At 45.7% G+C, this 12,304-nt stretch overlaps 1 protein-coding gene across 1 annotated transcript in view; it reads right to left on the bottom strand.

The window, feature by feature from the left end:
* The window catches only part of IQGAP1 (IQ motif containing GTPase activating protein 1), a 105,838-nt gene extending 94,325 nt beyond the window's left edge, over positions 1-11,513 (bottom strand). The window contains exons 1-2 of the mRNA XM_078078848.1: positions 11,357-11,513; positions 9,540-9,639 (exon numbers count right to left, since the gene is read on the bottom strand). Of these exons, the coding sequence (XP_077934974.1) occupies positions 9,540-9,639; positions 11,357-11,411 (155 nt within the window). The 5' untranslated portion in view covers positions 11,412-11,513. The remainder of the gene's footprint in view (positions 1-9,539; positions 9,640-11,356) is intronic.
* Between the last annotated feature and the right edge of the window lie 791 nt (positions 11,514-12,304).

Genomic DNA, 12,304 nt, shown 5'->3' with positions numbered 1-12,304 from the left:
CAATGATCTTGGGGCAGACAGAAAATATCTTCTAGCATGACGTCCTTGCAAATTGCAGGGCTGGGTTTTGGGGTTTTGGGGTTTTAGTTTGTTTCCTTTTAGCTGTTTAAAAGTATCTGAAGTATTGAGGTTTCTGTAATAAAATGCCTTATTAAAAAATAACAAAGTAATTCTTCCTGACAGAATTAGAAGAAAAAAATTTTAAAAACAACATTCAAACTTAAGCAAGTAAACTTTTTCTTCAAAGTAAAACATTAACCAGATCTTTCGCTTATTATATGTTTAAGATGTTTGATTCACACACTGTCAAGGCACAGGGATCAATCAGAATACCAGGAGCTCCTCTAGAAGAAAAACCAAGCAGCAGAGTCCTTATTCGATCAGGTAGGGAACAGAACCTCTGCATTCAAGTGGCACTTCACTCAGTTTGCTCAAAGATATGGTCTCTACGCAACCAAGTCCCAAATTTTAAACAAACAGCCCAGTCAGATGAATCACTTCCGGATGGTCTCACTTTGCCTACCAGCACTTTCTTACACAAATACTTCCTGTGAAGGAGTTTTATTTAGCAGCTCAATTGGAAACAGCGAGGAGTCCGTCAAATACCACATGGCTTAAAAATGTTCTAAACAGGTCCTACCACCAACAGATCCCCAAATTGCTAAACTTTGAAGCAGAAGAAATTATGCAGAAATCAGAGACAGGTCACCATGCAAAGCCAGAAAATTAAATTCCTAGAACATGCCAACATAGGCCCTCAAATATATTTTTACTATTTTTTCGTTGGGAACGTTAAAATATATAAACACAATTGTTACTCTGACCTTGAAGACCAGAAGAAATATATGCCAAATTCGATCAAACAAATGGCCCAATTAGCCCAGTTAGACTTTCCCAACCTTGACTGGTGGACAATCCATACACTTAGCTGGCCAGTTAACACTAGTTTCCTGTGGTCACACCCACTCCAAGACTTACTGAAAATAAGGGGAACTGGTAAAGTATTTAACCCAACTCTTGACTGCAAGCTCCTTTCTTCCCCGTGAAAAGAATGCTCTATGTGTCACACTATATTCTTCATGAACTAATTAGAGACCATTTCATCTATTAACAAGAACAGAGAGGGAAAAAGAGTTAACAGTCCAAAATGCAAACTGCAATAGGACAAAGCAACTATCATTAACAGAACCAGGAAAAAAATCAAGACATTAGAAAATCAAATTAGTAAATCAGAACATAGATGTGAGACGCCTATCTAGAATGCTGATTTAACATAAACAGACAAAATGAAGAAGAGCCATAAAACAAACTATATAGATCTAACCTACCAACAGGTACCCCAAGACAGAATAAATCAGAACCAATTATTAAAGGTTTAACAACTTCCTAGAGTTAAAACAAAAAAAGATAACATAAATCAAGAGTCTCCACATTAGGGGCGCCTGGGTGGCTCAGTCGGTTAAGCGTCTGCCTTCGGCTCAGGTCATGATCCCGGGGTCCTGGGATCGAGCCCCGCATCAGGCTCCTTGCTCTGCAGGAAGCCTGCTTCTCCTTCTCCCTCTCCCTCTGCTGCTCCCCCTGCTTGTGTTCCCTCTCTCTGTCTGTCAAATAAATAAATAAAATCTTTAAAAAAAAAAAAAAAAAAAGAGTCTCCACATTACAGGCAAATTACTAAGCCAACATCGACTCTAATACGTAACTCGAGGAAACTTTGAGAAACAAGAATTTTTTGCAAGTTTCAAATCATGAAAAATTGTAAAAAAAAAAAAAAAAAAAAAAAAGTTACTTGTCACGGAGCTAAAATCAAGTTAGCTTCATTTAGATGTTTCTCAGTAAGTACAAGAAAATGAAGTCCTACACATTTTCTCAAGAAAAAAGAAATATAGGCGCACCCAGGTGGTTCGGTGGGTTGAGCCTCAGACTTTTGGTTTCCGCTCCGGTAGTGGGATTGAGCCCCAGGGCAGGCTCTATGCTCAGGGGGAAGTCTGCTTGGGATTCTCTCTCTCTCCCTCTGCCCCACTCCCCACAAAATAAATAAAATCTTTAAAAAAAACAAAAAGGAAAATTAATTTTGCCATAAAAGAATAGAGTCTAGAAACAGAACTATACATAATTTAATATTTGACAAAGTAGATATCAATTGCTAATAGCTAGTAAAAAGATTGTGGGGTTTTTGTTTTGTTTTTTGTTTTTATGAGGTGGGGGGCAGGGGGCAGAGAGAGAGGGAGAAGCAGACTCCCCGCTGAGTAGGGAGCCCAAGGAGGGGGCGGGGCTCAATCCCAGGATATCATGACCTGAGCCAAAGGCAGAGGCTTAAGCCACCCAGGCGCCCCAAGATTGCTTTTAAATGACGGAGTAATTTAGAAACACCAAGAGATTTAAAGACCTAGATTTCTAAGAAAAATTAAACCATTAAATCAAAGAAAAGTCAACAATATAAAATTCACATTTTAGGGGCGCCTGGATGGCTCAGTTGTTAAGCATCTGCCTTCGGCTGAGGTCATGATCCCCGGGTCCTGGGATCGAGCCCCGCATCGGGCTCCCTGCTCAGCGGGAAGCCTGCTTCTCCCCCTCCCGCTCCCCCTGCTTGTGTTCCCTCTCTTGCTGTGTCTCTGTCAAATAAATAAATAAAATCTTAAAAAAAAAAAAAAAAAACTTCACATTTTAGCAAGGTTTTAGAGAAATTAAACTAAGCTTTGAATTGATAGAAGAAATTACAAAGAGAAAGATTTAACACCTAAACTGCATAAAATTTAAAACTTCTGTACAGGGGCGCCTGGCTGGCTCAGTCAGCCAGGGGTTGTAGGTTGGAGTCCCACAATGGGTGTAGAGATTACCTAAAAATAAAATCTTCAAAAAAATTAAAATAATTAAACTTCTGTACAGTGAAAAAACAAATCAAATGGAAAAATCAAGAGAAAATGTTGGTAGTAAATACAACAGAAGGTTGTGACCTCCGTATTACAAGACAGCTCATGACCCTATCAGACAAACATCATCAACAATTTGCATAATAAAATAAAACTGATAAACAAGTACATGGGGAAAATGTTTAAACTGTCCAGCAATCAAAGCAATACGATTTTAAACTGGAATTAGCCTAAATAAATTATGGATGTTATATAACCACTGAAAATAGTAATTAAGACAATAATATAGCAATTTAAAAATCTAACTTTGTGAATGCAACTATCTAAAAATTATGTAGACGATTCTTCCTTTTACTTAAGCCCTTCCTTTTTTCTTTATTATAAAATTCATGATCATTGTAAAAAGCATTTTAAATATACCAAAGGGTACTGAAATAAAAAGGAAAAGTCTTCTCACACCCTCCACGCCCACTCCACTCCCTAGAGGTATCCTCTATTTCCGGCGTTTCCTTCCAAACAAAAGCTTAAGTATGAAGTGAAAAACTAGGGCTACCAACCTTTAGGACCTTGAAAGTGCCCAGATAATTCTCCAGAAATGTTTATTAATGCCGCATCATCTTCGTATTAAATCTGCTTTTGCCCCAGGGACCAGGATAAACAATACATCTACTGAGTGCCTACCATATCTCAGACACTAGGCCAGGCACGTAACCCTCGCAGCACCTCCGTAAGACGCAGGGTATCTCCATTCTGCAAAGTACAAATTTAGGCTCACTCCCTCAGGTTAAACAACTTGCAAAACCAGAATCAGAACTCACACCTGCCAAAACTGAAAGTCCTCATTCTTTTCACTTCACGTATCTCAACGGTCAAGATTTTAAAAACATTTTGTTCAGACTTTTAAAATGTCTTGCATGTAAGTATTATGAGACCATAGTCATAGGACTTTGCTCAGCACTCAGCACTAACGACAGCTGACTGACCAATCTATACAGATTACTCTCCACATTTTTTAAAAAACATTTTATTTGTCAGAGTGAGAGAGAAAAAGTACGCACAAGCAGGGGGAGCAGCAGGCAGAGGGAGAAGCAGGCTCCCCACCAAGCAGGGAGCCCGATGCGGGGCTCGATCCCAGGACCCTGGGATCATGACCTGAGCCAAAGGCAGACACTTAACTGACTGAGCCACCAGGCGTCCCTACTCTCCACATTTTTTAATTGTAACTTTTGCGAAGTGTCTCAGCTACACTACAGGGTAAACAGCAGTAAAACATTTTTCTGGCCACACTAGGAGCTAATCCTCCCATTTGTAACATTGTTACCGTGTGCAAAAGCACTCTTAGTTTGAACAACTTTAACAAATACACCTTAAATGCAACCAACTTTTTTTTTTTTTTTAAAGATTTTATTTATTTATTTGAGAGAGAGAGAATGAGAGAGAGCACATGAGAGGGGTTAGGGTCAGAGGGAGAAGCAGACACCCTGCCGAGCAGGGAGCCCGATGTGGGACTCGATCCTGGGACTCCAGGATCATGACCTGAGCCGAAGGCAGTCGCTCAACCAACTGAGCCACCCAGGCGCCCATAAATGCAACCAACTTCTTACCAGTGAGTCTACCCAAGGCAGGTGCACCAAGGTAAGTTTGAGAAAAGAGAATAGAGGTTTTCCATCTGTGTCATCATTTTAAGAGTTAAGAATAGGGGTGCATGGATGGGTCAGTCAGTTAAGTGTTTGCCTTCAGCTCAGGTCATGATCCCGGGGTCCTGGGATCGAGCCCTGCATCATCGGACTCCCTGCTCAGCCAGGAGCCTGCTTCTCCCTCTCCCACTGCCTGCCACTCCCTTTGCTCTGTGCCCACTTCTCTCTCTAACAAACAAATAAAATCTTTAAAAAAGAGTTAAGACTAAATACTATGCCATACTTCAATTTAGTAATTATGAATACATGAATGTACCCAGCTTGCAATCAAACGTGCCATTAAGTAGCTACATTTATGTGGCCCCCTTACTCACACAGGGTCTCATGAGGCAATTAAATTAGTTTTCTCATCTGTAAAAGGAGAGCATGGGTCAACCTCCTAAAAATGAAGTGATATTCCTCCATTTGAGAATTCTAGAAGCTAGTGGGCAAGCTGTTCTTCCGAGCCACCTCACCTATCCATTTTTTATTTTCTTGCCTAATTAAATGTCTTTAACTTGTTTTCATGATCACAGTGTGCCAGCCTGGATATATCCGGATGTTACTGGAATTCTGATCCCAGGAAGAGAAGAGATGTAAAGAGCCCATCCTGTTCAATGCCAACAACAAAGACATATGCACAAAAGAGAATCTGTTCTCAAGAACAGATTTCTTTCCAAGATACTTTCTCAATTCCCCCAAATTACAGAAGGAGGAGTGTCTCTGTCTAGTGCCGTGCTCTTGTTAACACCATGTCGTCTCTGACAGTCTCCAACCAGCCAGAGCCCCTTCTCTCCTTCTATAAGGGGGCGGGGGCACCCTGCCCCTTCAGGTGGAATATGGACACAGCAAGAGGAAGGTGCCCCATGACAGCAAGCCTCTGAAAGAACACATGCTTCATTGTCAAAGACTGCTGGGGTTACCCTTCTTACTGTGACCTTTAACCTAACTGAATTTTCTCCTGGCTCCGCTCAGACGTTCTCCACACCTGCGCACTGCCTGTTCTGCCCGGCCTCATGTGTTCTCTTCTTGGGCCTGCTCACGTGGACATTCTGACCTTTCCCTTCCAATACTTCCTCCTGACCAAGACTCGAGCCCCTACCGTACCTCATATATTTAAATTTCACCTCTCTCGACTAAGTGAAAACATTACACACCTCTACCATACAACTGCTCCTTAGCCAAAACAAACGTAAGGCACAGTCAGAACAGGCAAAAAGATAAAAAATAAACCCACATTTAAAGTCCTTGGTCTGCTCTGCAGCCCTTAGCAAGAAGCCCTGAATCCTCAGATGATGTTTTATGCTATTTTATTAATTTCCATATTAAAGCTACTCTCCAAAAAACAGGAAAAAGCAGAATCTCTATATTCTCTTTTTTCCAACCACACCCAGTGCACACTTTTACGGAACCACTCCTAAATTTTCGCACTTAACCTTTCAGGGAAACACAAACCCACACCCACACAAAACTGTCATTTCTCTACAAACACCCTTACACTCACTATCTCCACGCACTCATGTTCATGCTCTCTACACAATCTCCTCTCTCCTCATGAAAGAGCTCTATTTCAGGTACGGGAGAAAATGGAGTGTCCTAGGATACACAATGCAGCCACTGTACTCGAAGGGGGAGCTTTTAGTGGGAGGAGCATCAGTATTATAAACAGAACTAAAGAGGGGAAACTTTTTTCCCTTGGCTCTCTCTGATCTTTCTTCCTGGACTTGGAAGGGGTGTAAATTCCAGACCCTGGGGCTCCTCCAACTTGGGAGGCGTGGAGGTTGTGAGGGAAACAGGACGGGGGCCAATCCAAAAAGGCAAACTGGGCTCTCGCTAGAGGGGAAAGTGGGGCCCTAGCAGCACCCAACGGGAGCTGAAGGCCCAGCTAATACGGAAGGGCAGGTGATTTGTCTGTGGTTTACCTCAGACACTTTTTGGGGGTGGCAGCTGCGACTTCAGATGGCCAATAGGGATCCCAGTCTTCCTTTCTCTGCAGGACATCCCCAGGCTTCTTCCTAGCCCTCTCTGGTAGTAAAATCTAAATACACGCTTCCAAAGTTGATTTTCTAATCAAAGCTTTAAACAACCACCACCACCACCACATCCTGTGATTGCCTCCATAAAAAAAGCCAGGCACATTTCCACAACGCCAGGCCAAGAGGGAAATATGCCATTATTATACCCTTCCTTACAACCCAAAGCATAAAAAATAAAGACTATCACAAATGTCTCACTGCCTTGGTCACTTCCTAAGTTTGCAAAATCGTCCAACTAAAAAATCCCCCAGGTGATCATGAATGTTGAAGGAAATAGACTACTTTTCTATTCTGGGAAAAACATCTGACAGAAAAGAATGTACCCCAGAGTAGATGGAAATGTACCTTGCTACTACAGCACTCGGAGAAGGAAATGTGACTGACAGAAAGCACCATTCTCATCAGGCTATCATAACCCAGCGTGAGGCTGAGTTCTAAAAGCCTTTTAAATCTTGCTTCTCAACTATGGGAGCCCATCAGAACCACTGGAAGCATTTAAAACATACAGGTGTCTGGATCTTCCAGCCCAGATCTACTGAACCAGAATCTCTGTGGTAAGGCCCAAATATCTGTATTTTTAAGTTTCCCAGGTGATCTAACGTACACACTTGGTTAAGAACCACAGTATGAATTGACTTTTTTTTTTTTTTTGAGAGAGAGAGAGCACGAGCAGTGGGGTGGGGCAGAGGGAGAGGGAGAAGCAGACGCCCAGCTGAGCAGGGAGCCCGAGGCGAGGCTCAATCCCAGGACTCTGGGATCATGACCTGAGCGGAAGGCAGACACTTAACTGACTGAGCCACCCAGGCGCCCCTGAATTGATTTAAAACAAAAAACTATTGCTCAGTCAAGAAGACAAATGCAAACTCAGGCTCTGGTGTCCTCGCTGAAATAAAACATCTATTTAGTTAGTTAAAGATTTTATTACTTTATTTGACACAGAGAGAGCAAGAGAGAGAGAGAGAGCAAGCACAAGCAGGGGAAGCGCAAGCAGGGGAGCAGCAGACTCCCCGCCGAGCAGGGAGCCCAAGACGGGACTCAATCTGAGGACCCTGGGATCATAACCTGAGCCGAAGGCAGCCGCTCAACCTACTGAACCACCCAGGTGCCCCTGAAATGAAACAGTTAAAGCAGAGGAGTAGTTGAACCACATTAGTGGTAGCAAGGGAATGGCAGCCAAGACACCCTCTGTTAAAAGGGAATTTTACTGTGGAAACCCAAGATTAAAACAAAAGCAGAACTGCTTCAGATGGAGAAGGGAGTTGGGGTTCTTCCCTCTCATTCCCAGGTCACCTCAACAGAGACCCCTAAGGCTTCACAGAGCACAAGATGGTCTCTCAGATACCAGCTGCAGCTTTCAGATTCTTTGACCTTCCAAAAACTAGATCTAGTCCACGGTTTTAAGTAACAGAGGACCTAATATTTTTCCCCCCACGGGGCCCTTACAAACTTTGTATGAGAAACATCCCCCTTTTCTAATTACATATTCACTTCCTGCTGTCTAACCTTCTGTTTATAGAAACAAGTGTTATTATCATTCGCCCCACCTAAATCACCACTAATCCCCTCCCCACAGTCTAAAGGAAAAGCTTTAAAGCTCAAAAAAGAAGACTGGATTCAAAACACCTAAAGCATGTTAGGGGCGCTGGGTGGCTCAGTCCTTAAGCGTCTGCCTTTGGCTCAGGTCATGATCCCAGGGACCTGGAATCGAGCCCTCCATCGGGCTCCCTGCTCAGCGGGGAGTGTGCTACTCCCTCTCCCTCTGCCCCTCCCCACTGCTCGTGCCCAGTAGGGAGCCTGCTTCTCCTTCTCCCTCTCCCTCTGCTGCTTCCCCTACTTGTGCTCTCTAGCTCTCTGTCAAATAAATAAATAAAATCTTAAAAAAAAAAAAAACTTTTTAAAGCATGTTAGAGGTAGCACCAGGGACAGAAAAAGGAAAATGGGACCAGGGAGGGGCACAAAAGGGACTCCAACTTTGTCTTTTGAGAGGAAAAGGAAAAGGGCTAACACTTGTAACTTCAGGAATACAGGATGTTTGTTGTACTGTTCTCTGGACTTTCCTATAGTGTTTTAAGATTTTCAGAAGTAACCAAACTAAAACAAAAATACTCTTGTGTTTTAGCACCATTTGAAACATCCTTGATTTTCATTAGACTTTGATCACAAATACCTTTCATTATCCTGTGCTGGCCTTTTCCACCAAAGCTCACATATAGGAAACATGATCTGTAATTACATCTATCTGCCCGGGGGCCTTGTAAAGGAACACAAGCAACAAAAGAAATGAACCCCTGATAGCAAATTGACACTCTAAGAATAAGACCACAAGGTCTTGGAGCATCTGAAAAAAGGAAAACTGCCCTTATACATTCACTTCATGAAGAATGCAGAGGATGCTGACTTTGGTAAACTTTGAACATTGCCAAATGGATGGGCCTATTCCCAGGGCACTACCAAGCAGAAAATGAATCCAATTCATATATAAATCAAAACCAGTGAAGAACCAGTGAAACATTAAGGCCAAGAACTTCAAACATGCTATTTCTGGGGCACCTGGCTGGTTCAGTTATAAAGCATGTGACTTTTGATCTCAGGGTGCTGAGTTTGAGCCCCATGTTGGGAGTGGAGCCTATGTTAAAAAAAAAAAAAAAAGAAAAAAAAAGGTTTGCAAACCAAAACTGCTATTTCTCCCCTATAGCTGGTAGTGCCCAAAACATGCATCATAAGCACAAAACTAAACAACACAAATCTGGACATTTTTCAGAATACGTAAGTGCCCATCAGAGAGTTTCACAATAAACTGCCATCAAGGCTACTTGCTCCCATGAGTAAATACCCTACCCATACTTAATCCTTTAAACTACCAGCCTCCTACCTCCACACCTACAACACATTCAAAGAGATCTTTATCTGTGTTCACACCGTAACAGCTCCCTTCTCTCCAGCCCGCCAATCTTTACCTCTTTGCTTCTTCCAAATGACAAAGGTACTCATAAGCCACATTCTGACGTCTCCTCTCATCCATCTCCTCTGCAGTGAGTCTCTCATTATCCAGGACAGCTAAAACATGAAAGAAAGAATGTAAACACAGGAATCCATAACCTTTCTGAGTGACAAAAGAATGCCACAGCATCAAACTCCTGTTAGTCACCTAGAAAGGCAGGGTACCCTGTGGACCTGTGGACAGCCAGATGTACTAGAATGACTCTCCTAAAAGAGGAACTATAGGGTTTCAACTACATTCATCTTACCCCTTTTAAAAGTACGATAATATAAACATTATTTACAACATAAACAATAAAGTCTATTGTAACTTGAAAAATACTGAGTTGAGATTTTGGCCCAAATTTGTTCTATCTGCCAGACTCTCTCTAAATACAGAGCTGAGCATGTTGTTTTCCCTTTTTTATTAATAACCAAGGCCAGCAGTCATTGAGAACTAAGTGGCAGTAATTGTGCGAAGCATTTTACATGCATCCTCTCACTGAAGCCCACAACAGTCCCGCTGTGATTATCACTCCCGTTTTACAGATGAGGAAACAGGCTGCGTGATCTTAGCTCCACCGCTAATAAGCGCTTGGATCCGGATTCAAACCCAGGCAGTCCGTCTCCATCTGCCTCCTTCATGGGCACCCAGGGTATGGCATAAACTCCACATTTCTTGGGATGGCACTCAAGGCCTTTCCCAATTTGGCCCCAACTATTTTGGAAACTCTTCTCCCTCTCCCTGCCCCTCCTCCTCCCACCACTGTGCCCTTCTACCCTTCAAGACCTTAATTCATGCTCTTTCCTCAAGTTTCCTCTCTGACCCCACCCTGCCCTGTCCAGCTTTACATCCTTCAAGGCTGTTGAAATGTGGCTCCCTGTGTTCTCGCTGCCTTCCCCCAAGCCCCTCCTCCGCACCCACCCCCTGCTCTCGCCCGGCTGGTTCAGCACCTTTTATCTCCGTTACACCTTACTAGCATTAGGGTGTACACCTGTCCCTCTCTGATTAAAACGTTCTTGGAAGGCAGGGCCCGGTCCTACTCATCTTTAATTTCACAAAGCGACACAGTACCGCAGACATAACTGTTGAGTGAAATTACCCTTAAAAAGGGCCATTATTCCCAGAATATAAACTAAAAACGAAATCTCAGGATTCCAAAGGACTCTCCTTCGGCCACCTACAGTTCAATGACGTCCCATGGACAGCTACAGAAAATGAGGTTCAGAAAAATGAGGAAGTCATAGGGTTGCTTTTTTTTTTTTCTTGTTTTAATTTTTGAAATTCTGACGAGGGAACTAAGCCCGAGAAAGGTGAAGTGGCCCGCCCGGGGCCGCCCCTCTCCGCTGGCCTGGGGCCGGGGAGGTCCGCACCCCGGGTCCAGCTCGCAGGAGGCAGTCGGGGCAGCGCCTCCCCCGAGAAGCGCGAGCGGAGCCCGGGCCTCCGGGACACGCCCTGCCCCGGCCTCCTGCCACCTCACCCGAAACCGTCCCCCCCGAAATCTCGGCGGCTCCCGGAGGCCGGAGGCGCCGGGTGGGGCCCTCGGGTCGTGGCGCCCCGGCCCAGGCGAGGAGGCCGCCTGCGTCCTCGCCACCGCCTCGGAGACCCGGCTGGGCGCCGCGCCGCCCGCCACCCCTCCCTCCCGCCGCCCGGCCCGGCCGGCTCTTCCGGGTCCGCGCGGCCCGCAGCCGCCCTGCCGCACCCTCCCGCCGGCCCGAGCCCCCGGGAAACCGGCTCCCCGGAGGCAGAGAGCCCGGCCCCGAAGCCCCAGTGCCGCAGAGCCCCCGCACTCACAGCCATAGTGCGGCCGGGCCACGCCCAGTCCGTCAACCTCGTCCGCGGCGGACATGGCGGCCGAGCCCGGGTCTCTGCTGAGGAAGCGGTGAGACCTCGAAGGAGCGGACTGCCGCAGCTACAGCTCCTGCGGAGTGCGCGGGCTGCCCGGCTCCCTGAGGCCCCGCCCGCGCCCCGGCCCCGCCCCCGCAGGCCCGCCCCGCGGGCCCCGCCCTGCCGTGCCGTCGGGAGCGGGCGTAGAGGAGGCGGGTCCCGCCCCGCCCCTAGCCCCGCCCTGCGCAGCAACGCCCTCAGGAGGTGGAAGGAAGGAGGCGGAGCCCGCCCGCCCCTGGAGCTCCGGGTCCTCTCTGCGCCGCGGGGAAAGCCGTCCCGCCCTGGAGCCCCGCCCTGCGGGCCGCCGCCCCATGGGCGCGTCAGCGACGGGAAAGGCCGCCTTGCTGAAAAAAAGCGGAGTGTTCCTAAACCGGAGAGGAGGTTGCACGAAGAAAGAGGTATTCCAGAAAAAACAAAAGCTTATGGGCCGGGATTAAATTCAGCATTAAATAAATGCACATAAAAGTTTAAAAAAGAGGCACCTGAGGGGCTCAGTCCGTGAAGCGTCTGCCTTCAGCTCGGGTCCTGGGGTGGAGCCGCTCGGTGGGGAGCGGGCTTCTCCCTCTCTCTGCAGCTTCCCCTCCTTTTGCTCTCTCTCCCTGTCAAATAAATAAATAAAATTTTAAAAAATAATAAAAATAGGGGCGCCTGGGTGGCTCAGTCCTTAAGTCTGCCCTCAGCTCAGGTCATGGTCCCAGGGTCTTGGGATGGAGCCCATCCTGCTCGGGGGAAGCCTGCTTCTCCCTCTCCCACTCCCCCTGCTTGTGTTCCCTCTCTCGCAGTGTCTCTCTCTGTCAAATAAATAAATAAAATCTTTAATAATAATAATAATAAAAGTTTTAAAAAGGCTTGAAA

The sequence above is a fragment of the Halichoerus grypus genome, chromosome 8 (genome assembly GCF_964656455.1).
Source record: "Halichoerus grypus chromosome 8, mHalGry1.hap1.1, whole genome shotgun sequence".
Lineage (NCBI taxonomy): Eukaryota > Metazoa > Chordata > Mammalia > Carnivora > Phocidae > Halichoerus > Halichoerus grypus.
The sequence above is the reverse complement of the archived record's forward strand: the minus strand, read 5'-3'. Positions and strand labels throughout refer to the sequence as shown.